A 26,318-nucleotide genomic window follows, 5' to 3' on the forward strand; every position below is an offset into this window, starting at 1 on the left:
CATTTCATCTTTTTATTTATTTATTTATTTTTTTCTCTCAGTCGGACCTGAAATGTGTCCAGGATGCCAAAGGAGGGACATTTTACAGAGACCACTGTCCGGTCTTGGGTAAGCAAGCCAGTGATATGTGTCTGCGTCGTTATTGCACCAATTTGTTCACCTAGCATGCTGGTGCAGTGAATTCAAGGGCATTAGGGGAGTTTTTCTTGTAGTAAAGTCTGTCTGGCCACTAGATGTCAGCACTACATAGTCACCTGGCTACAAAACCAGGTATGGACCAGGGTCATACAGTTACAGTGTTCATGTACTCCAGGAATAAATTGTCTCTCTGGGTTTAAAACTGCAGCAAATTTTGATGTATATGGTTTACAGTTACTCTGCAGTGCTGTGCTTCTATTTAGAGCAATGTGTAGTTTCTAATTCTTGTACAAATTACATTTTTAATAAAGCTGATGTTACCATTATCATCTCAGGTGAGCAGAATGGCAACAGAAATCCTGGTGGCCTTCAGATTGGAGACCTGGTCAACATTGATTTGGATCTTGAGATTGTCCAGTCTCTCCAACATGGACATGGAGGATGGACTGATGGCATGTTTGAGACGCTCACCACCACCGGCACAGTGTGTGGCATCGATGAGGATCACGACATTGTGGTTCAGTACCCCAGTGGGAACAGGTGAGTAGTTTGATAGACAGGCTCAGAATTATTTTTTTTATTTGACTAATAAAAGACATATATAACACCTTCCACTTTAGGTCATTCAGAAGCAGAAAAACATTTCTCAGTACATCTTCATCATAGGATGTAATTATGCTTTTTAACACTTGAGAGAAGAGACACTCAATAACTAGCAGTCAGTTTCTAGTGAAATGCATAATTAAAGTGGATTTTCTGTGAATGTAAAAGTACTTCTGAGCTCCTAGTATTTATTAAATACTCCGATCATGTTCTTTGAAACTGATCATAGATGCACTATATTGCCCAAAGCTTTAATATGATGTCAGCCCACCCTTTGCAGCTATAACTGCTTCAACTCTTCTGTGTTTATGGGAGTTTTGCACTGGTGCACAGTCATGTTGGAACAGGAAGGGACCCCAAACCTTTCCCACAAAGTTGGGAGCATGAAATTGTCCAAAATGCTGAAGCATTAAGAGTTCCTTTCACTGAAACTAAGGGGCCAAGTCCAACTCCTGAAAAACAGTCTTACACCCTAATCCCCCCTCCACCAAACTTTACACTTGGCACAATACAGTCAGACAAGTACCGTTCTCCTGGCAACCACCAAACCCTGACTTGTCCATCTGATTGCCAAATGGAGGCGCATGATTCGTCACTTCAGAGAACACGTCTCCACTGCTCTAGAGTCCAGTCGCAGTGTGCTTTACACCACTACATCCAAAACTTTGTATTGCACTTGGTGATGTAAGGCTTGGATACAGATGCTTGGCCATGGAAACCCATCCCACGAAGCTCTCTACACACTGTTCTTATGCTAATCTGAAGGCCACGTGAAGTTTGGAGATCTGTAGTGACTGACTCTGCAGAAAGTTGGCGACCTCTGCACGCTACACGCGTCAACATCCGCGGACCCCACCCTGTCATTTTATGTGACCTAACACTTCGTAGCTGAGTTGCTGTCCCAACTGCTTCCACTTTGTTATAATACCACTAACAACTGATTGTGGAATATTTAGCAATGAGGAAATTTCACAAGTGGACTTCTTGCACAGGTGGGATCCTATCATGGTACCATGCTGGAATTCAGTGAGAGCAACCCACTCTTTCACAAATGTTTGTAGAAGCAGTCTTGCATGCCTAGGTGCTTGATTTTATACACCTGTGGCCACAGAAGTGATTGTAACACCCGAATTCAATGATTTGAATGGGTGAGTGAATATTTTTGGCATTACAGTGTACGTCCCAATCTGCATTTTTGAAACAATATTTTTTGTTGTTCAAATGTAGCTTGCTCAAAATATATACATCAAATCAGCTATCATAGTTTATAAATTGTAGATGAGTTAGTCGGTGTTACTTGAATGCATTACTCTCTGTAACCTCAGATGGACATTCAACCCAGCAGTGCTGACAAAGGCCAACGTAGTGCGCAGTGGCGAAGTTGCAGCCGGCGCAGAAGGAGGCAGTTCCCAGTTCCATGTGGGAGACCTGGTCCAGATCTGTTATGACATTGACCGCATCAAGTTACTGCAAAGAGGCCATGGAGAATGGGCTGAAGCGATGCTGCCTGTAAGAGTTTAATAGATTCTCATACTCATTTGTGCAGAGCTAACCATACTCAGAGCTACGTTTAGGTGTGATGTTAACAGAATCAGGGATGTAAATATGGGCATGTTTAAATAAGTTGTGTATGATTAAGGATTTTCTGAAAAATGATTTAAAATAATTTAATAAATGTGTATAGATTTATTTGATTTTTCTACAGAGGAGGACATGTAATGAAATTATTTGTTACTACAAAATTTTACACACAGCACTGTAAAATCTCAGCAGTCTATGGCTGCTTTGCTGCCAATCCTTTAAAACAAAACAAATCTTCTCTCAATCTTAACATGACTTTATTCTTTCCGTATTATGACGTTTATTCATCGCTGCCCAGCATGCCGTGGGTTATGTAACGCTAGTCTACTCCAGTATGCCACTTGTCCCTGCCAAACTGGCCCCCCTCAGCAGCTAATGAGCCTTAAAACTCTGAGATGGGTTGTAGCTTTGATCACTAACCATGGCTGTTTGCCGCCTGCTGCCGCTTCTGCTGCAGCAGTCCCTGTTATTGATGACATCCTCCAGGACAGCCCCAGACCCGGCTCAACACACTCAAAGTGCCTCTTTCCCTTATAGCCAGGATCGAGATGATATAATTTAAAATTGGAATGCGTTATACTCTGTCCTCTCTAAATTGCCTGTATAAATGAAGAATGGTCTAGCAAGTAGAAGGGTCTTTCTTTTATATCCATCTTCCTTCTCGTGCAAGTGAGTACACTCTGAATAATAGGACTATTGCTCAAACATCTGTCATAGCTTGTTTTTTTTGTCAGTATTTTGTAATAACCTATTCTGTATAGGACATTGGCTGTTTGAGCTGCTAGGCTCTCCACATAATCCTTTTCTTTCCAGCTTCACTTTCCTCACTGCAGTCCCTCTTCATCTGTCCTCTGCCACTTACAGACTTTGTTACACAGGACATAGCCCAAAGACAATAACCCTCCATATACTAATGAGTTTGTCACAACATTCGTAAACAGACCCTGGGCAAGGTAGGCCGTGTGCAGCAGATCTACTCTGACAGTGACCTTAAGGTTGAGGTTTGTGGGACATCTTGGACGTATAATCCTGCTGCCGTCACCAAGATCGCCCCCTCTGGCTCTGCTGTCAGCAATGCCTCTGGAGGTATGTGTGAACATACACTAGTACCGCAGAGAGAGTATCATTTTAGTTCTTTGTCCTCATTGCTCTCTGTTATCTGGCACGTACGTGCAATCAGTCTCTGATGTTTTCCGCTTGTTTGTCCAGAACGCCTGTCTCAGTTGTTGAAGAAACTGTTTGAGACGCAAGAGTCTGGGGACATCAATGAGGAGTTGGTCAAGGCAGCAGCCAATGGAGACCTGGCCAAAGTCGAGGACATTCTTAAGAGACCTGATGTGGATGTGAGTACTCCAGCATTTTGATATTTTATGACATAAGTAGCTGTTGGATTTCTAGATGAGCTTTCGATGAATGATTCTACCATTAAACGTATGCAGAAGATCTGGGAGCATTTATAATTGGAGCTGGAATACCCCTGGCTGTGCTCTGCTCTTCTCTCAGTATATTGAGGCTATATTGAGGAGAGTCTCTCAGGAAACCTCTCAAAGATCCTCCCACCCCTCCACCTCTCTCAATCTGAAAGGCATTAAGGCTGGGTCCAAAGGAGGCACCAGTGAGCACTGATGTGCACTGCAGCACAGACCTTGATTCACTCTCAGAAGTGGAGATCTACAAACCCCACATGGTTGTAGATTTTGTTCTGACTCAGGCAGCAAGACAGGCATCTGTATCTTCTATAGGTTTTGAGAAAATTACGTCAGTCTGCCATGCTGTCTTCACTTTAGAGAAAGAGAGACTGACTGAGTGTGTGCGTGTGTCATTGGTGAGTGCTGGCCAGATGCCCCATTGCCTTTCAGTGAAATTATTTGTTTAAAGCTGAGCACACTGAGCCTGGCCAAGTGATTTGGCTGCCAGGACAAGAGACGTCTCGAGACTCCCAAAGGAGTCCACATTAATATTTATGCTCTGAGTTTTTGCAGTGCTGCAGTTGGTGATGAAACTTGCTCACACTATTGTGCGTGCACATCTACACATACAAATGCTTAAACACACCCTCACTAGTCTTGTCACCATGTGTTCAGTAGATGCAGATCTAAACATTAAACGGGCTGCTGATCTGCACCCGTTTACTGACTGACACTTAATGGTTTTTTTTCAGGTGAACGGGCAGTGTGCTGGACACACCGCTATGCAGGCAGCCAGTCAGAATGGTCATGTGGATGTCCTAAAGCTGCTTCTTAAACACAATGTGGACCTGGAAGCTGAGGTTTGTATAATTAGAAAAAGATCCCTGTCTCTAATGTGTGTTTCTTCTCTCACAAATGTCATCTCAACTTTCTTTATATTGCATTTTGCACAATATTTCACACAATACTGAGTCATTATTTGGACGTGTCACTGTTCTCAGGATAAGGATGGAGACCGAGCAGTGCACCATGCAGCCTTTGGTGATGAAGGCTCTGTCATTGAGGTGCTGCACAGGGGCGGTGCAGACTTGAATGCCAGGAACAAGCGAAGGCAGACTCCATTACACATAGCTGTCAACAAGGGCCATCTACAGGTGGTTAAAACCCTTTTGGACTTCGGCTGCCACCCTAGCCTTCAAGTATGTATCACTTGACTTATTTACCTATAAGGAAATGCTTCATGGCATAGCTTAGGGCAGCCTACAGAAGCTATTACATTGTATATAACAAAACAGTGACATGCTAATGTTCGCTGATGTTAAATAAGATACTTTAGAAGGATGATATAATAGTTTTAGGGGTCGTTGATCTTTAATTATATTATTTAAACAGTAGTACGTAACATAAGGTTTCCCCTTCAGGATTCAGAGGGTGACACACCTCTGCACGATGCTATTAGTAAGAAAAGAGATGATATGCTGTCAGTGCTGCTGGAGGCTGGTGCTGATGTCACCATCACCAACAATAACGGCTTCAATGCTTTGCATCATGCTGCCCTGAGAGGAAACCCCAGGTATGTGACCTTTTTTAAATTTTTTTTAAAATTTTAAACACACCTGTTTGGTGACTAAGAAGAATGAAGGCATGTTTCAGTGAAATCTGCTGAGGCAAATTTCAGGCAATAACGGTTTCAAATTCTCAGTGGAACTGAAATTAGATGCACGTATTTCTTATATCTGCACACTAAAATCACCAATAATGCGTCGGTTGATTCTCAGATTCCAGAGATTAACAGGGGCTTTCTGACAATATATGATAGTTTGGCAATTTGGAAGATAGCTCCAATGAGAATCCTGTACCTATGAATAAAAGTCATATTGGACTCAACATGTGGCACACCAAACATCTTGCAGTTGTGTCTGTGTGGCATACTACAAAAGCTTTTAAATCTCATGTTAGCTGGTTTATTTGCAGGAATTAGAAATGTCTTTAAAGTTTATAATCACAATAAAAACTAAAAAACATGAAATGGAGAGATGATCTCAAGATATATGGGTGGTATATTTTTACCTAGTCAAGTACTGTGTAAAAATGTAAAATATATCACATTTGACTTTTGATCTGAAGAGCAAAGTGATAATAATGCTATATAGAGTTATTTAAAACTATGTCTCTTACCTGTTTCTGCCTTCTTTTAAGTTGACTTCAAAATGTACTATATCTTTAAAGAAATTATAGTCAAGAGACTGAGCTGCCTAGTTAGTTAGAAACATATTGTAGTATAATATTATATAATAAGCTCAAGTTATTAATGTCCAGTTATTTACAAATCAGTACCTATTATCCATTACCTACTCCTACATAATGTTTGTGTAATCAAACATTTGCCATGCTACTCTCATCTGATTTTTACTGCACTACAAACTTTTTAATATATGTTTGAAAAGAACAGACCAAAATGAATAAATACAAAATACTATTCCCTTAAATGTAAACACTGCCCAGAGAGGGAGCTGCCTTGTTGGAGGTTTGCGCTCTCTGAGTGCTTCTTATTAAGACAAAGAGTCTGTGTTATCTTACTTAACAGAAGTCTGTGCATTTTTCTGTTCTTCCCAACCATTTAATAAACAGAAATGTGTTCAAGCAGGAGTAAACTAAATCTCACATTTAAGAAAACACTTAAAATATTGTTATCACAGTCCTGGTCATTTTTCTTAGTTGAAAGAGCAACAGCTCTTTAGCCTTAGAAATGTTATTTACATTTTCCTGCATCAGATTAAATCCGTGTCATCAAAGAGAAAGAGACGATTAATTTAAATATAATGTAGCCATATAATGCTATTTTTATTTAATTATGTTTATTTTATTATTTAAATTTGCAACAACTAGGGTTTATCTTTTGCTTGTTTGCAGGCAGAAGACAGAGATCAAGGCAGAATCATAATTTATCCTCCTATAAATAAAGGATTTGGGCTCACCACCATACATGAATACACTGGGACTTAGTATATGTCCAGTCACTGCTTATACTTTTTTTTTTTTTTAACCGAATCCTTGTGTTGAATAGATTAGGTCAGTCATGGGTTAATTTTTGTTATGAGATGCTACAGTATCTCAAAGTGAACCACTCATTTCATGCTGAAATTTGCTTCCACAGATTCCACTACATTTTTAAAGGAGCTGAAAACAGTCTAAAAGAAATTAAAAGAAAATTTATCCACTATAAGCTTTATTTTGTGTCTCAGTTATATTTGGCATTTAATTAAAAAAAAAAAAAAAAAAAACCTCATCTGTCTTTCCAAAACAGTGGTGGGGTTGAATGTTATATTAGTGTAGCTAAAAGCCTCGAGCATTCATATTTGTTTGCACACTGCTTTACTAGTCCATGATTGCATGTGTCACGTGTGGTGCGGCTGTGCGGTGCAGCGGCAGCACTTCATCTTGTCCTTGGCGGTTGCTGTTTCTGGACAGCAGGTTTCTTTTCCACTCTTTATCCATTTTATTCTTGTCTCTCAGCCATGAGCATATTAAAGATGGCTTCGAGCAATGACCGTCTGTATCAGGTTCATCAGCCACCACTTAAGGTGATGGAAATTGATGTTGCATGGCCATGGTAAAGGACTCGAGCGGTTTCTAGAAAAGTTAACATCTGCTTTCTGCTGTGAGTGCTTCAGGTGTGTATGTTTGTGCACGAGCGTGGTTATCCCAGGCTAAATGTCATTCCCCTTCATTGGCATTTATTCCTTTGGCATGAGGACAAATGAATTAAGGTCAGAAGGCTGACGAACACCTGTCAAAGGTCACAAGCCTGGTCCAGCCACGCCACATCTGGTACACTGTAGGCTAGATTATCTAAAGCCAGTTCCTGTTTCCAGTTTACAGCATTGATTAAAAATATCTGTATTAATACAGAAAACTGCATTTTTCAAGGATAAAATCTATCCCGATTCAAATGTATTGGTAAATTTTAAGTATTATAAGAATCTGACAGTTTGTGGGGCAGTCCCCCCACCCCCACCCAAGCCGGCAAATATTCAGAATAATATCAGTAATTACAGTAATTATATGAATATTTCAAAAGCAAATTACAGATGGAATTAGAGAAAATATATCAACTAGATAGAAATAAAACTATAAAATTATAATGGAAATTACAATAGGGCCTTCGCACACGTCGTGCTCGGGCCCTAATAAAATACGAAACTAGTGTTAATGCTAAGCATACTGTGAAAAACAAAAACAGGTGCAGAAATCTGTTAAATGAAGTCTGCAGTAATGAATTTATTTTCAGTTATTGAAATGATACAAAACTAGCCTGCCTGCTCTTCTTCAGCAGATAATTCCAGAGTTGATGATCCCTGAAATTCGATAATTAAACACGATTACATTGATTCAGGCCCGTCTTTGTTGAATCTATTTGAGATTTTTACGGAATAAATGACAGAAAGAAATGAAAATGACACACAGGAAATGGAAATATTGGCCATACATTTGCAGTCCAAGCTGGTCTTTGTTATCCGAGAGGGTGAAAAAATATCACAAGGCCACTGTTACCTTTTATTGCACAACCTTTAAACTTTAATGAGCAACAGTAAATATGCTTAAGGAATAAATGGCTCAGTTAAAAAAATATATTTGCATTCTAAATATTTAAATACTATAGTCTGTGTCAGACAGGTTTCAGAATATATGTTAGAGAGCTGGTCCGTTGCAGGATTCATTGATTTACAGGCGAAAAGTGCAGGACTACCGTGGTTTCTATATCAAGGGCCCTGTTGTGCTTGCTTTGCTTGTTTCAGTCCATGCTCTGTCCCCATGCCTTCAGAAAGACAAAGATATATGTCACCTTCTGCAGTCTGCCCATTTACTTTTATTTCACACTCGGGCTCCTGCAATATCGTGGAGACAGTCTACAAGTCTTAAAGCCCTCGAAAATGTCTCCCTAGGCTGAAGTGGAAGTACCTTGTCCGGCATGTTTTTAGTGGAGAAACAGTTGTTTTGATTGATCACTTAAAGAAATTTGTAACATATTTCTGTAAAAGGAAAAAAAAAAGATTTGATGGCTGTAGATGAGAGCTGCTTGGAATTGAAAGCAAATCAGAGAGCACTCAGATAGAGGATATCACACAAAGCCCATAGCTTTATGGGTCTGATGTTTTCCTTGTGTTTGGGCTGAGTTTGGGAACAGATTATTTGGGCATACATGGATTAAATGAGTCTAAAGCACAATTTCTCATTAAAACTATTCCATTACAATTCCAGGACAACAGAAAAACAATTAATTAAAAAAAAAAACTTTCTCTCTTCTGTTACGCTAAGTAATGTAAGTTATCGACGTTAAATGCTGGCTTTTGGGTTCAAGTAGAGACTGCGTCAGAGTCCCTGGTGTGTGTGTGTGTGTTTTGTGTGTGTGTGGGTGGGTCTTCCAGCAGTGGAAACAAGATTGAGGAAGACACATAGGAAGAACCCTGTGGGTGACAGATGAATCTTTCAACTTGGAGCCTCAAATGCTGAGACAAATCAACTGTACCAACAGGCGAGCAGCAGGAACTGAGGAGTTCTATATTTTACCTTGTTCATTACTCACATACACACCGCTGCAGCATGTTAAGGCATTTCCTCATAAATTAAAGCTAGTTGTTAAGTTTTACAATTGCTAGTAAATTGAAAGTGCTGGTATAACCAGCAGTAACGTGTTCGGGAAAGGATTTTCTTGTGTGTTCTCCCTGTGTGTTTACCACAGCCCAGCCTGCAAGGGGAGCCTGGCTCATCTCTGTGTCTTTCCCCCAGGCTGCTAGAAGCCAGTAGCTGCTACAGTACTGTAAACAATACGATTAATAGCCCATGACTCATAAACGGGCTCTAAACAAGCCCTGCAGCGGCTGGCCGTACCCTTTTACGTGTCACCTCCTTGTAATATTTGCCCTCCTCCCTCTCCCTTACAGTTTTCAGCTTTCTTTTAATATGGCAACATACAGGCAAACCCCATATGGTAGTTGCCTCACCTGAGGAGATGGAGATTTCTGCAGGAGTTCACACTGTGCTCTGAAATGCAGACATTTATTCCCTTTGTAATGTCACCACTAATAGGCAGCACCATAATGGTAGTGTTGTAATAGAGATCCCACTTAGAAAGGAGTGGAGACATGGGTCAAATGTTTGCATTAAGAGGTTTGCATGTTCAGATTTTCTTTATTGCTGACATCGATGAAACAGGAAGTTTTTACCCTCTTGCTCCTTTCAGACTAATCTGAGTGTGCTCTTGATTGAGCAAACTAGTGCTTGTTATAGCGCACAAATGCATTTCATAGCCATTAGCCCAGTGAAAAACAATTTATAACCAAGTTTGTTAAATCAGATTCAAATTTAATCAATGTCTGTATGCTGTACCCACATCCTCTAATTGCCTTAAATAATTACACAAATTACATGTTTTAGATCAGTTGTGGAACAAATGATTCCACCAGTGATTTTATATTTGTTTTATATATTCTCTATTTAAAAAGGATCCGTTTACAAGCCCAGTTAGGATTAGAAAGGCATATCTGAGGCATTTTCACACATGCACTGCAGCCCTGAATTTTTCTTGGGCTTCTCCGATAGAGACGCGCGTTTGAACGTAAATGTTCGACACACTAGGATCAGAGATGAAGGTGACTTCACGGCTAGCGAGGGGTTGTCCTGTGTCCGGCTTCCTGCAAGCTCTACACAAAGCAGCATCCTCACCCAAACAAAACACACTACAGTTCCAGAAGAGCCAATGCTCACTGGAACTATCTCCTGCTGTGTGGTACATGTGAAAAAGGACAACTTCTGACAATGTCCTGACCAGACGCCCTTGACATTTTTTGGAGTTCGTGTGTGAAAAAGTATAAAAAGGAGTGATGGCTGATGGGGAGCCCGATGGGGAGTTAGGTTTGAGCTGCCTGCTTGTTCTGCACCCATAGCGAGTGAATATGGGAGCCTTTAGCTGTTTGCAAGTGTCTGCTCCTGTGATTTGTGCATGAAGCGTCTGTCCTCCAAAGCATCTGGCTCTCATCTACCCCAGCTAGTCTAACATCGTTGCAGGAGGCTTAATGAGAAGGAGGCCAAAGAGCCTGAGTGTGCTTGTGTGTAATGTCCATTGTCTAAACAACTATATTTTGCTCCTTCTTGCGTTTCTTGCAGTCTTATTGTTGTATTTCTTAGTCAGAAACTCTTTACAGTGCCATTGTACCTCTGCTGAGCCTTTTTTATTTCTTTTGCCTATTCCCACCCACAGTGTAATTGACTGTTAGCATCTAGTGACAGTGAATTTAGAAAGTGTCTTAGCGAGACAGCCGTACATTCTCACAGAGACATGTGAGCGCTGTATTTCTGAAATACTGCACACTGCACGTCTGTCCCCTGCTATTTTTGAAACAGTCATTGATAGTCTGGTGAGATTATAAATCCCTGTAGAGGCAGAGGGGGAAACACATATTCAGGAAAGGGGACCATACAAGAGTTTTGAAGCTGCGATTGGATCCTTTATTAGTCAAATGAGACAAGTTTAGCACAGTCACTGAACACTCCAGATGTTGTTGGTAGAGAGAAAGCCATAAGCCATCATCATCAAAAAGTGGCCTGCTGTTATTTCAGTGATTGTTTTGAATGCATCACAGCAAAAGGAGCTCCGGTAGTCATCAAAGCATAGCTACAGCTGGTTGAAGGGGACCAAATCCATTCAAGAGGTGATTTGGTTCCATTTTACCAGCTTTAGCAAAGCATTGTGGAATCACTGTGTCAGAGACAAATACTTGAACTGTTGAAAATACAGCAATCATTTTTTAGCCAAAAAAGGAAGGAACAGGAAAGACATGTATCTGAAGACAGTTTTAAAAACTGAGATGTGGCTCGTCAAAGCATGCAAAGAGAAGTCCTTGGGTCTTTCTTTCTTTCTTGTTTTTTTTTTTTCTTCAAGCTTCTTCACATCATCTGCTCTGTGAGACACACAGGTACATTTAGCACCCTCCACCCCATTTACCAGCACACCAATAACACACAGGTACAGTTGATTAAGCTTACCCAACTTTCTCCTTTGCTGCCTTCCAGGCAGTCTATTTATCCTGCTCACTATCTTTTTAAGTTTTATGTTTGCCCCCTCTCAGAAAGTGAGAAAAATTGTTCCCTGTGAAAAGGATAATAATAATCTGTGGCACTGCACTTGAGTCAAATGTCCTGGAGTCATGAAGCAATTACAGGCTCTGACAGATGGGCCCTGCTGCAAGCACGCTTCTGCTCCGGTCACTGAGACGCCCAACAGACAAATGCAGAGGCATAACTACGTACACAAGCTCCCTTACTCACACTCCTACAGCAGCACTCAGGGGTGGCAAGTCACAACATTAATTTAAACCAGTCATTTAAGTCATGGGGACTGATTTGCAGTATAAAGAGTACTGTGAACATTGAACAGTGACTGAGGGCAGATTATTTTATGTCTTTTTCGGTGCTCCACAGTAGTACAGTATTGTACCATTTTCTACCTGAAGTCATCACAGTGTTCATGTAAAAATGATCAAGACCACCCACATAAAGAACTTTGATTATGCTCTTATGTGCGTGTTTCTAAACTTACTAAATCATAAAAACTTAAAATTACTAATCATAAAATCATTGAGCACTTTCTGCTATCACAGAAGCATAAAACATCCATATTTTAACCATGCATAGGGATGTTTTATATATATATATATATATATATATATATATTTTTTTTTTTTTTTTTTTTTAAAGAATCTAAATGCAGCAGTTTTTTTTTTTCTTTTCAGATTTGTGCTGCAAAACAGTCCACTCAAGCACCCATGCTGTCTCCCAAAAAGTTGCTGTGCAGCATTAAAATGCAGTCAAGTGACATTTGTTTGGCCCCCTTTTTTTTCATATTTCATTCCTTCATAGTCATAACAAATGTCGAAACAGCTGTTATAATTGACTTTTCCTGCCGTGGCACAAATTAGGTTCTCAGAGTGGCCGGCGACAGCTGAGGGATATACAGCACTGCTTGTAGATGGGATGGAGGTCAACATAGGGCCAGCTTGATATGGCACACCAGAGGCAGGTCTATTTGTAACATACACATGCACATTCATGCTTGCTCACTTACACACACAGTGTCCCTCAGAGTCAGGTGGCCGGACTGCTCACCTCGTCTAAGGGCCATAACAGGGCAAAAGCAGGGGGGACGACAGGCACTTAGCATTTGATAATGTCAGCATCTGCTGTGTTTGTCACTCAGACAGCAGGTCATTGCTATTGAGGGCCTGGGTGAAACATGCCGTGTGAGCCACACAAACCCTCCTGCCTTTGATGTTTTGACAGGAAAGACAGAGATAATATCATTCATGTGAGTGGAAATGTGTGGAAAAACTGAAAAGGCAATTTCACTCTGATGTTTTTCTCAAATTAATAAGGAAGTTGGCTTGTATTTTAGATCGGGATTGAAATGAACTTTTCTGTTCTATAGTTTCTCTGTTCAGTGGGTTATTATAAGCTAATTCGAGTCAATATAGCAGATAATAAAAACCGCAGTTAATTTGACAATTAAACATTGTGTAAATTCTTATAAATTTAATACATTGCCTTTAAATTGAGTCTTTCACTAAATATTTTGCCGTATTCCTCATACTTGGACAGACAGAATTCATCAAAGCAAAACCAAAATAAGGAACAAATTTATGGGATATAAACTGTTTTTGGCTTAAATGCTTCTGACTGTTAGTAATGTGAATAATACTAGTGGATAATGTGTTTATTGCACTTCTATCTTCTCTGCTTTGATATTACTTTGATTCAAAGGAAACAGAGTGAGTCAGGCCTCCACATGGTGTATTAATGAGTTCAAGTGACAATAGCCTATATACTGTGGTTGCATACATCCTCCATCGAAGGAGTTTTTATAGAGGTATTTTAAAGGCATTTATTCTGTCTTGTGGTTTCCTATTTTCATAGATCAGCTTCATCCATGTTTATTGCAGAATAGTGAGCTCACTATTGTGAATTTATGTTCATCAAAGTTAAACTGCTGAACTTGGTTGAATAGTTATTTACTTTCCTTAACATAGTTTTTTCTTATTTTAATATTTCTTTCATGTGCTCTTTTTTAAAAAATCTGGAGCCAAAAGAGAAGCCTGTGAATATTAAAGTGGGTTAAAGGCAGGTAAATCTGTGCTAAAATTGGTGCAAGCCTTGTCTGTGATCCGGACACAGGCTGTAGAGGGGTTCAGAATAGGTGACAGTGTTAGATATGAATAGCTCGCCATGTAAACGACTCCCCGCCTCCCCCCACCCCCGCTTCAACTCTCTCTGTGCTTCTGTCTATGTTCTGTTGCCTTTATTTGTTTGAAACAGTCGACAATTGGAATCAGCTGACAGGCCAGAGTTGACCCTGATCCTGCATTGTCACTTTTTGATGGTCTAATCTGGCTGCCATGCAGCCCAGCAAAGCATTTGGCAAGCATAGCAAACGTGAACAAAGAGCGCAGAAATCAGAGAAAGGGAGGGGAGAACAGGGCAGTGGGGTTGATGTGGGGTGGGGATGTGGGTAAGGGCACTAGCATAAAGGGAGGGCGGCCATAGTTAAACACACAAGATTGTTAACACGGAAGCCATATCGTCACCCTCTTAAAATAATGGCCCAAGTCTTTTTTTTTTTTTTTTTTTTTTAGAGGTTTTTCAGAAAAGACAAAAACCTGAACTAAACATTGAAAATATGATGATTTAGGCAAAAATAAAACTTTTGTTAAAAAATGACATATGCCATTATTTTTATAAGAGGGTGACGATACGATACAGCATTAGGTTAGAGCCGGGTTGTGACAGCAGCCTTAGTTCAATATGCCTTTGTTTTTTTAATTTATTAAAATGGCCAACAACCATGGCAGAAATCTTGCTTTCTTTCCCCACTTGAACTGTGTAGGAACACTGGAAAAGATTATGGTATTAATGGTCCAACAGCTCTAGCATACCACTCGCTGCTCGCTGAAGTCGGTGCTAAGTTGCAGCTGGCTGAATTTCAAGGGCTGTAATGCAGCAAAATCACTCAATAATGAAAGGAAGCTCTGTTCATATGACACTGTCACAAGGCAACTGCTCATAGTTGGTGTAGGTTGCTGTCACAGCCTAATACATGATTGCGATCATTTTATGATAACTATTTGTCAATGAATTGTTAACATATCTCGGATGAGAGATTTTTTTTTTTTTTTATTAGCCAAGTCAGCCAGTTTGAGAAAGCAGAAAGTTCCCTACAGCGAGTATTGCTGCAGTGAGACTGCCCAGAGACAGTATAGCTAATGTATGAGCCTCACCACTTACATTCATTCTCTCTTTCTCTCTTTTCCTCCCTGACTTTTACTTTGCTTGCTGTTTTCTTTTCACCATCTGACATATTAACAGTCTGCAAAGCACAAATGTATCCTGTGACAGTGCTGCACATCATTTTTCCAGAGCGAGGGCTTGAACCTCACCAAGAATACATACTTCTTTACATTCCATAGCTATCATATGTTCATATGGGTACATAAAGAAGTATGTACACCAAGGAGGTAATCTTAGGTATGAAATTTTCTCACCTTTTTCCAAGGTCATGAAGTTAGGAGCAGAACATTTTTCCTCACTGTTCTCTCTCCCAAGTATGGTAGTCTGCACTGTAAGGTGACTTTGAGTGTAAATTCAGTTCAACACTCAAGGCTTTCCTTTGGTTGCCATGTAAGGCTGAACAGCCAGTCCCCCCGCCCCTGAATATAACAGAAGTCTTGCAGTCCATACCATAGTCGACTGTTCCAGTGACCCCTGCTGTCCTCCAGGCAACTGGGAGAAACCAGGAGGCTTAGAGGGAGGAATACAGCTCAGGTTTTTTTTTAAAGTCAGTCAGAAGGTGGCTTTTTTTTCTCTTTCCAGGAAAAATGTTGAGGAGGTAGATTAAGTGGTTGGAGGAAAAACAGTAGCAGAGTAAGGAAGTTTTCTCCTTGGGGAAAAAAAAAAGCTCTGTGTTGTAAGGTGCGCTCGGTCTTGTGTGGCGATCGTTTGCTGTGTCCTGGGAGCAGGGGTGCACCTATAAGCTGAGCGGTCCCGCTGACATACTAAACATATCACTTCTCTCCACCCACTACACCCTCTCTTCCTCACCATCGTTTCATTCTCTTATTACACCCCCCCACACACGCGCACACACTTTCCTTTTCCCCTGTACCGATATGTACTGTCCTCTCTCTCGCCTGTCCCTTGTCTCTCTGGTGTCAGCAACGTCCCCAGTGGCTAACTGGAGTGCTTGCTGATGTTTGAAAATGAGGGTGATCCAAGTTGAACAGGAAGCTATTGTGAGCAGGATTTGGGCTTTAGGCACAGAGGCAGGCCATAGGTCACATGAAGGCGCTAATGCCCACTCAGCACTTGTGGATTGGTCCTGGTTATAACCCCCCACCCACCCACCGTCATTGCCACCTCTCTGTCTCCCTCCCCCTCCCCTCTTTTTCTCTTTCTCTCTGTTACTCATTCTCTTTACCACACAGACTGTTCTTGCATCTCTTTTCCTCTGATCAAACCTCACTTGTCTGTGTTTACAGCAAAACCAGCTGTTTTATTGCAGCACAGGGTGGATCAGATCAATAACCATTTGCATGGTGGTGAGAATTGTACAGCAAGTCTCTAATGAATCTTTGCCCAAGACCAGCACATTCCACAAGTCAACACTGCCTCCAACCATGCTAAGCTAACCAGCAGGCTGAATGCTGAGGAAGTGGTTGAAAAACGAGAAATGGATTAGGGGAGACCAGCTTAGGTATGAGTTTGGACACTAAGGTGGCAGAGGACTAAATAAATGAAAAAAGTGGTGCAATGTTTTTGCAGTGGAAGGGTTTAGAATAGTAATGAGGGAAGGTGTAAGTGGAGGTTTTCAGCAGGAAGATAGGGTTGGGCAGGTGGATGAGCCTGGTCCTAAAGGTGTGACGTCCTGTTTAGGAAATGTCACAGCCGCCCGAGAGAGAGTGAGAGGGAGTGAAATTCCTTCCTACACAGGGCACGATGGAGGTTGGGAGACGTGAACCAGCAAATTAGCCCAGTGGTTGTTGTGTCTGTTCTGGTTTGGGCGATAGCACTGCAGTATTGTGTGCCCTGCATGCCCTGCCTAACCTATACCAATTCATTACAGAAAGAGAGAGAGGGAGAGAAGAAACTGGGTTACTACCCTAAGTGCTCTGGGTTCAGCCAGTGACACACATCTACTCAGCCAACCATTGCTGCCCAATATCCCCTCCCACCATACCCCCCCACCCCCACCCCACATCTGTGTTAATACACTTCTCACAGCTGTGTGCTGTCAATCCGCTTTTCCTCCTGTTCAGAACTCATGACCTGCCCGCTGTTCATTATTCTGATGCTTCGTCATTCCGCTGGTCACCACATTCCACTCTTCCGCCCCAGCCAGTCAACCTTGGTCTCAGGAGTGCGATGCGTCCTCAAACTTACCTCCTATCAATTAAGAAAGGCAGTGATCGCCCCAGCCCCTCTGTTTAATTAACACTTGATGTGGGAAAACCAAAAAAAAAAAAAAAAAAAAAAAAAAAAAAAAAAGCCAAAAAAAAAAAAAAAACACATTAAAAGTCCCAACAATTATAGTATCCTTCAGTCATAAAGACATACACAAAAAAAAAGCATCTTGGAAGGTGTCGGCTGCAGAGGGCAAATTTGTGGATAAGGGAATGTCTCTCCACACCAGTGCAGGTCTGAGTTAACGAGTCCGTCATTAGATAGCGGCAGGGCTGCAACCATGAAGCCTAATGAGCCAAAGAGCTGTGCTGCTGCAGCATGTCCGGCCAGTGCCAGGAACACAAGAGAGGGAGAGAGAGCAAGACAAGAGAGGGAGGGAGGGAGAAAGAAAAAGATGAGAGAGATAGAGTGGAGAGTGCTGAAAAAAAAAAAAAGAAGAAGAAAGGGGGCTAAAATCCATGTGGACCATAGCAGCTCCCCAGCCCTGTTTCACCTCTTCCTGCATCCTCTTCCTCTCCATACTTTTTCTTTTTTTTTTTACAAAGCCTTGATTTCTTCCCTTTTTCTAATGACAAGAAGAACAAGAGAAGGAGAAGGAAAAAAAGCCCAAAGGTCTTCTCTGGTTAAGTTCTGTCCCAGTGCTGCTGCTGCTGCTGCTGCTGCAGAACAGTACATTCCTCTCCCCCTTCCGACTACGCGTCTCACAGACAAACCATGCGGTTAATAACTGATTGCATCCGAAGAAGAGAGTGCAAAGAGACAGGACGGGAGACATCAAGGCCCATCAGTGGTAAACTCCGTCCAAAAGCGATGGAAGAACATATATTACCTGTCAGATCAGTTTCTTATCTGAGCTGCTCCTCCTCTCTTCCCCTTCCTCTCCTCCTCTTCCCGTAGTGAAGAGAGCCATAATGACCTAGAGAGCGCTCCAGCTGCTGCAGCCATCGTGTGTGCCGGGTGCACGCCTGACTCGCTGAATCAGCTTCTATGATTGGGGGGGAGGAGGGGTGATGGCGGGCGGGTTGAGTGCCAGAGTCGGGGAGGGGAGGAGGGAGAAAGCAGAGGAAGCGGGTGTACACACATGCACACACATTCCCACACAAACATAAGTCATACCTTTAGAGGAGGAAGATGTAGAGCTGACATGAAGAGATGCTATTTGAGAAAAAAAAAGGAGAGAGAGAAGAGGGAGAAAAGGAGGGGTGAAAAAAAACTGCAGCACCCTTCTCTCCATCATGTGCATTCTGAGGGGGAAAGCTGGGAGGATGCCCTGATCGGTGGATGAGGCAGAAAGTGTACCAGTCGTACTCCCACCCTGCCTTTTTCTTATTCCATCGACACACGCGCAGCCCCAGAGCTTTATTCTGCTCCTAAAATGCGCTTTTATTATTCAGTGGAACTTTATACACAGCAGCTTAGATGAGGGAGTTTACTGAATGTTTGAAAGCAGAATTATGATAGAAGTATTTAAAAAAAGAAGAAGAGGAAGAGGAGCAGGCTGCGCCTCTGCGGTAGAAGACAGCTGTACTTTTAATATTTGCTTGTGATCCATGCAATTTTGATTACCATTGTCAGAGTCTAGAGGTGGAGGATATTGTAATATCACTCAGGTGTTGTTCTCCCGTCAGTATACAGCTTATACATTCTAATACACGTCAAGGGTCACCTTTGCATAGGGAGTAGATCAAATAGAGATGCTGCTGCAGTTATGAGGAAGAACACGGTGGTAGCAAGTTAGGGGCAAGGGGCCAACTGACCAGTGGCTCCACGTCGTGTAGGGCTACGCTAAGCGGTTAGCACTTTGTGGGAAGCGAAGCATTTGAAACATGTCTTGGCCCTGTTTTGCCAGGCTGCTCCTGTGTCTTGTCTCACCACCTCCCTGACCATATTTAGTCAAGCAGTGCAAAAAATAGTTCCCGCTCCACTCCACTCCACTCTCCTCTCCGCTCTCCATATCCCCCCTCAGCAACTGTTGGCTGCCGGCTCCGGGAAGCCTCCCCTCCAGCTCCCAGCCTATCGATTCCACCGGCCTGGAGGGAGAGAGGAGCGTTAGTCCAGCTAGCCCCTGCTACCATTTGCTGCGCTATTTTTAGTAGCTCCAAATAAAGTGGTCTCCCGTGCTTCCACTTGTATATTCTTGAAACCTTCCCATTCCCTGCTTTACATCCTTACCACCACTACCTCCTCTGATACCACCCCCTCATTCCCTGTCTCTTTGACCAACCCACAGTCTTTATCATTCTTTTTTTTTAAAAATAGAACTAGAGCAAGCTGACTGTGGTTGAGCATCTGCCTTTTCACTGCTATACTTAGAATAACTGCAAATTCGTAGGAGCGAGTCCGAATGTGTAGTGCAGAGATTAGACAACAGGAAATATCATTGTTTATCTATTTATATATTTATATGTACCATTTTTGGCAGTGCAGGAAGACAAGTAGCACCCTTACCTCTGAGGCACTGAAAAGTTTGTACTGCTTTCTTTTTTTTTTTTTTTTTTTTTGAGCTCTCATTAATTTTCAAGTGTCTTTTTCAAGCTTTCCCGAGGCGCGACCACAGAAGAATCTATTTAATTAGTTGGTCTCATCATGGTGCACATCTATACTGTACGGAAGTACCGTCCTCTGTGCCCTCCTCCTCTTTTTACTCTCTGTTCTTCTCCGTTTTAAACTTCCAGACTCTAGCCTCCCACTGGTACCTCCGTGAGTCCTCTTACTTTCCCCACCTGCATTTTAACTGCAAAAAGCCCCATGTCAAGAAAGCTAATGTTTTTGCATTCCAGTATGTTCTCATGAGGCAGAAAAAATTCACGCAGTTCTCTTGTCCTTTATTTGATAAGCCTTTTAAGAAGCTCGGTCACTTTTCTCTCACTCACAATTATATCTCAGTCCTTTGTCATTGTGCAGATAATTTTGCATAGATTTAAGTGTGCAATATAAGTCACCACATTTTATATTCATATTGTCACCACAAATTATAGCTTTTCAATGGAAAGAAATGATCATTTTGCAAGCTAAAATGGATTCCAAGCTCAGAACTTGACCATACACGGCCAATCAAGGCCCAGAATTGCAGCTAGATAAATGACTGCCCCACAGTCTCTGTGTTTGGAAACCTCTTAAAATTGAATAAATGGTAATTTCAGCCTTTTTATGTACTCTGTTTAAATTTACACACCGTTAATGCACTTACTGTTCATGCACGTCTTTACTTGTGTTTTTATTCTCCCGCCTAAGTTGGTTAAGGTTTTTGTGGCTTCTAACGAACTCCACTGAGGATGCCCTTGTGTGCTATGTGTATCCCCCTCCTTCGGGTCTCCTCTCTGCCTGTTCCAGCTACCCAACCCACCAGTTTAATCTCAATTACATCCCGACATCCCTTCTGCCCCGAAACTCTGCAGCATGGCTTATATCTTCTCTCCATGATGAATAGCACAGGGCTGAATGTTTAGCTGAGCAGTTAATCGATCAATAAGAAAAGGGTCTACTAATGGATGTGCTTTGTTTCACTGGATGAAGGGGTGGGTGCGCTTGTTCTCTCTATGATTACCGGTTAGGACATATCTCCACTCAAATTAAGAAAATACTACTTGTTAAACAGTTTAGTGCCAGATTACAATTTTGTAACTGTTTTTAAAATCCTTTGCTGTTCAGTACATGTATCAATAAAGACAAAGGCAGCATTTGATTAGCTCTGATTATAAGACACTTGCAGAAAGTAAAATATTTGAATCTGATCTTTTCCTGTTAAGAGTGTTGATGGGGATTTTCTCTATAAATTGACCTTATAAAACAACAAACACAATCATAATAATGTAAACTCTGAATTTCTTCTTTTTTTTAAATATATATTCTGATTTTAAACTATACCAGTGATGTTAGTTTAAGTCTATATGGATAGCTCAGTGCTTGTTTGCTGCGAGTTAAACATATACTGGTAGAAACACATGGCCTCATGAAGTGTGGCAATGGCATCATTAGTTCAGTTTTATTTATGTAGCAACAATTCTCAAAAGCAGTCATCTCAAAATGCTTTATACTGTGAATTAAATATTCTAAAATATTAGAAAGTGAACTTCAGTAATCAAGTGATTGTGTATGAGCAAGCACTTTGGTGATGGTGGGAAGGAAGAACTCCCTTTTAACAGGAAGCGATATCTGGCAGAACCAGGTTCAGCCATGTGCCGTGACCAGATGGGAGTGAAGAGGCAGAGAAGAGAACTCAGGAGAGCCTGTAGCAGCATAACTCCTCTGGGTACTGTGTACTATATAGCATTGTTTTCTATAGTTATATATTGTACTGTAATATTCATTTTCTGAATCTCCTACCTAAAAAGATTATGTAGGCAAAAGATGAATTCTCTATTGTGCCCGAAAGGAACAACTAAGGGATGGTTCAGGGTTGTGCTGTGATGATGATTTAGTGATTTAGACCTGCAATTAAGAATTTTTGACTGGACTTTTGTGTTGAATTAATGCTATGTAGTTGCCTGTTTAGTGAGATGAAATGCTAAAACTAAGTAAACAGTGTCCCCATCTTTTATTTGCCTGTGACAACTGTCATGGCACTAATGTTCACACTCATTTCCTACATTTGCTTGCTAGGTAAACATTTTGTCTATCTACATTTTTTTGTTAAATTTAGTATCACTTCCACTAAAGTGAATGGAATAAGTTATTTTCTTGAAGAGAAAGTTGCAGTGATTTGTTGTCATTTTGAGTTTAGTCACTTCTTACGCAGCCCTGCAACATACTGGCAACCTGTCCAGGGTGTGCCCCGCCTCTTGCCCCCATGACAGCTGGGATAGACTCCAGCACTCTGGTGACCCTGAATTGGATAAGTGGAAGACAATAGATGGATGAGTGGATACTGCTTTCCAGTCAGTGTCAGAAAGACCTTTTGCATCTAGTGTGATCCAAGCTGTAAAATTGTAATTATAGAAAAGCTTATGGATTGCTGTAAAATATCTCTTAAGCAGTATGTATTTTAGGTTCTTTCATATGATGTGCAATCCTTACGAGAGCTCATTTATAAGTTTACCTAAGTAAGAAGCAGGTTTCCTTTTGGATTGGGAAGTTTTGTACTAGGAATTCTGGTTAGTTTGTTTTGATGATGAAACATCTGCTTTTTCTCAGAGCTTTCAAGCTGGTCAGGGGACTTCAGTCTTTCAACATGTCTAAATTTCACCTTTATGTGTACCTGCCCAGCAGTCAGCATCATATAGGGATTAAAGGTGCTTTTAATAAGTTCAGTTTGTGCTTTTTAAGTAAATCTCCATGCTTCTTTTTCATGAGCTGGGGCCCTCCTTGTGGTTACTTGTACATCTATGTTAAGCTGTCCAAATACAGGATGATTTGCATCCACATTAGTGTTTTCACGGTGTCATGTCCTGGGCCGTTGGCCCAGCGTTTTGTGTTAGTTTATTTCCTAGTGTTGTGATATGTCTGCGTCTCTGTCCTGAGTCTGTGCCTGTTCCCCGTGTTTAGTCAGTATGTTCCTTGGTTTGTCACTTCCTGTTTATTTTGACAGTCTGGTTTTCCTGTGCTTTGTGTTCAGCTTTGCTTCCCCTGTGTAATTAGTTTCATTTGCCTCACCTGTTGTTCCCTGCTGTTTCCTCTTGCCCTGATTACCCAGTGTGTATTTAAGCCCTCAGTTTCCATGTGTTCCTTGTCGCGTCGTTGATGTTTTGTGCCCGCATGTTCCTGTGTTCCCTGTGCCTGCCCTTCGTCTCCCTGTGCCTCCCTTCCAAGATTTTTGTATTTGTTTTTCCCCTGCTTCAATAAATCCCTTTTAAGTTACGCTGACTTCTGGAGTCCTTCGTGTCAGCCATTCCTCACCTGTTTCCTCCCCGGCCATGACAGAACGACGCGACCATACTAAAGACCCTGCAAGCTCCGGCCGCTACAATGGCACTCGCCTGGCGCTGGGGGGACCAGCTTTTTTGAACGGTCCCCGGCGACGCCGCTCACCGCCCCCGCCTAAACCGCAGGTCTGCCGCGTGGGCGGACTGTTTTTGGCGCCGGCCGCTCCCTCACCTGTCACTCCGCTCGCTGGCCCCTCCTGTCCTCAGCAGTCGCCGCAGCCACGGAGGACGAGATACCGGAGGAAGCGGAGAGACGTTTTCCTGGAGCCAGCGCCCGGAATGACTCCAGAGGAGTCATTTTTCCGATTCCTGGGTCACAGGGGTCCCTGGCCTCCCACCACTTCCGCGTCACCACTGCCTGCTGCTGACGGAGGAAGACCAAGCTCCCGGCAGCATCAGAGAGAATCGCCGCGGGAGCAGAGCGGTATAACGCCGCGGAGACGGTCACTCTCGCCTCAGTCAGCTGTAGCGCCAGCTCATTCTCCGTTTCCCCCGTTAGCCGTAGCGCCAGCTCATTCTCAGTTTCCCCAGACAGCTGTCGTGCCAGCTCAGTCTCAGCCTTCCCAGTCAGCCGCAGCTCTCCCTAGCTCTCAGTCGCAGTGTTCCCAGTCAGCTGTGGCTCCAGCTCCTTCTCGGTCGCAGTGTTCCCAGTCAGCTGTGGCTCCAGCTCCTCCTCGGTCGCAGTGTTCCCAGTCAGCTGTGGCTCCAGCTCCTCCTCGGTCACCGTGTTCCCAGTCAGCTGTAGCTCCAGCTCCTCCTCAGTCGCAGTGTTCCCAGTCAGCTGTAGCTCCAGCTCCTCCTCAGTCGCAGTGTTCCCAGTCAGCTGTAGCTCCAGCTCCTCCTCAGTCGCAGTGTTCCCAGTCAGCTGTAGCTCCAGCTCCTCCTCAGTCGCAGTGTTCCCAGTCAGCTGTAGCTCCAGCTCCTCCTCAGTCGCAGTCTCAGACCCCTCAGTTAGCTCCAGCTCCCTCTGCTCACCCTGCTCCCGCTCCCTTGGCTCCAGCTCCCCCTGCACCCGTACCTGTTCCGCGGGTGGGGGCAGCCACGGACGGGCTGACCTCTGCACCCGTACCTGTTCCGCGGGTGGGGGCAGCCACGGACGGGCTGACCTCTGCACCCGTACCTGTTCCGCGGGTGGGGGCAACCAGGTCCAAGCCTTCGCATCGGTTTTCAGCGTTAGCGGCAGCAGCAGGGTCTCCCTCAGCCTCAGCTCTCCCTAGCTCTCAGTCTGTCTCCACGCAGTCAGCTCTCCCTAGCTCTCAGTCAGTTTCCACGCAGTCAGCTCTCCCTAGCTCTCAGTCAGTTTCCACGCAGTCAGCTCTCTCTAGCTCTCAGTCAGTTTCCACGCAGTCAGCTCTCTCTAGCTCTCAGTCAGTCTCCACGCAGCCAGCTCTCTCTAGCTCTCAGTCAGTCTCCACGCAGTCGGCTCTCCCTCAGTCTGCTCCCACGCAGCCAGCAGCTCTCCCTCGCCTTCAGTCAGCTCTAGCTCCAGTCGCTCCCCCTCGCCTTCAGTCAGCTCTAGCTCCAGTCGCTCCCCCTCGCCTTCAGTCAGCCCCAGCTCCAGTCGCTTCCCCTCGCCTTCAGTCAGCCCCAGCTCCAGTCGCTCCCTGTCCACTCCAGTCTCAGTCAGCCCCAGTAGCTCTTCCTCGGTCCCCAGTGTCAGCTCTTCCTAGCTCTCAGTCAGTCTCCACGCAGACTGCTCCCCGTAGCGTTCAGTCAGCTTCCACGCAGCCAGATCTCCCTAGCTCTCGGTCAGTTTCCACGCAGCCAGATTTCCCTAGCTCTCGGTCAGTTTCCACGCAGCCAGATCTCCCTAGCTCTCGGTCAGTTTCCACGCAGCCAGATCTCCCTAGCTCTCGGTCAGTTTCCACGCAGCCAGATCTCCCTAGCTCTCGGTCAGTTTCCACGCAGTCGGCATGCTCTAGCTCGCAGTCTGCCTCCACGCAGTCTGCTCTCCCTAGCTCGCAGTCTGCTCTCCCTAGCTTGCAGTCTGCTCTCCCTAGCTCGCAGTCTGCTCTCCCTAGCTCTCAGTCGGGTTCCACGCAGTCGGCATGCTCTAGCTCGCAGTCTGCCTCCACGCAGTCTGCTCTCCCTAGCTCGCAGTCTGCTCTCCCTAGCTCGCAGTCTGCTTCCACGCAGCCAGTCGTCTCCCGGCCTGCTTCCACGCAGCCAGTCGTCTCCCGGCCTGCTTCCACGCAGCCAGTCGTCTCCCGGCCTGCTTCCACGCAGCCAGTCGTCTCCCGGCCTGCTTCCACGCAGCCAGTCGTCTCCCGGCCTGCTTCCACGCAGCCAGTCGTCTCCCGGCCTGCTTCCACGCAGCCCATAGCGTCAGCTCCCATGCAGTCCCCTGCACCTTGGCTATTCCCCGAGCGGCCCCTGCTGCTCAATAAAGCAGCAGTGTGCCCTGTTCCGCAGTCCCAGCCTGCGCATCCGGAGCCTCACCATGTAGGCCCCGTTCAGCCCAAGGGCTCAGCTCAGTCCGAGCCGCCAGGGGGTCCCGCTCAGTCCGAGCGCTCCGAGCCTGAGGGTCCCGCTCAGTCCGAGCCGTTGGGGGTCTCCGCTCAGTCCGAGCCGATGGGGGTCTCCGCTCAGTCCGAGCCGATGGGGGTCTCCGCTCAGTCCGAGCGCTCCGTGCCAGAGGGCCCCGCTCAGTCCGAGCCGATGGGGGTCTCCGCTCAGTCCGAGCCGATGGGGGTCTCCGCTCAGTCCGAGCCGATGGGGGTCTCCGCTCAGTCCGAGCCAGGGGGTCCCGCTCAGTCCGAGCCGATGGGGGTCTCCGCTCAGTCCGAGCGCTCCGCGCCAGAGGGTCCCGCTCAGTCCGAGCCGATGGGGGTCTCCGCTCAGTCCGAGCCGATGGGGGTCTCCGCTCAGTCCGAGCCGATGGGGGTCTCCGCTCAGTCCGAGCCGATGGGGGTCTCCGCTCAGTCCGAGCCGATGGGGGTCTCCGCTCAGTCCGAGCGCTCCGCGCCAGAGGGTCCCGCTCAGTCCGAGCGCTCCGCACCAGAGGGTCCCGCTCAGTCCGAGCCGATGGGGGTCTCCGCTCAGTCCGAGCGCTCCGCGCCAGAGGGTCCCGCTCAGTCCGAGCCGATGGGGGTCTCCGCTCAGTCCGAGCGCTCCGCGCCAGAGGGTCCCGCTCAGTCCGAGCCGAAGGGGGTCTCCGCTCAGTCCGAGCCGATGGGGGTCTCCGCTCAGTCCGAGCGCTCCGAGCCAGGGGGTCCCGCTC

General features: G+C 44.4%; 1 protein-coding gene across 5 annotated transcripts in view; it reads left to right on the forward strand.

Moving 5' to 3' along the window:
* The window catches only part of mib1 (MIB E3 ubiquitin protein ligase 1), a 62,321-nt gene that overhangs the window by 12,595 nt on the left and 23,408 nt on the right, over window positions 1-26,318 (forward strand). For all 5 annotated transcript variants that reach the window (XM_030751692.1, XM_030751693.1, XM_030751696.1 and 2 more), the window contains exons 5-12: window positions 42-108; window positions 474-678; window positions 2,067-2,250; window positions 3,264-3,408; window positions 3,532-3,665; window positions 4,484-4,591; window positions 4,733-4,930; window positions 5,153-5,304. In XM_030751692.1, coding sequence (XP_030607552.1) covers window positions 42-108; window positions 474-678; window positions 2,067-2,250; window positions 3,264-3,408; window positions 3,532-3,665; window positions 4,484-4,591; window positions 4,733-4,930; window positions 5,153-5,304 — 1,193 coding nt within the window. The remainder of the gene's footprint in view (window positions 1-41; window positions 109-473; window positions 679-2,066; window positions 2,251-3,263; window positions 3,409-3,531; window positions 3,666-4,483; window positions 4,592-4,732; window positions 4,931-5,152; window positions 5,305-26,318) is intronic.

The sequence above is a fragment of the Archocentrus centrarchus genome, chromosome 17, assembly GCF_007364275.1.
Source record: "Archocentrus centrarchus isolate MPI-CPG fArcCen1 chromosome 17, fArcCen1, whole genome shotgun sequence".
Taxonomy (NCBI): Eukaryota; Metazoa; Chordata; class Actinopteri; order Cichliformes; family Cichlidae; genus Archocentrus; species Archocentrus centrarchus.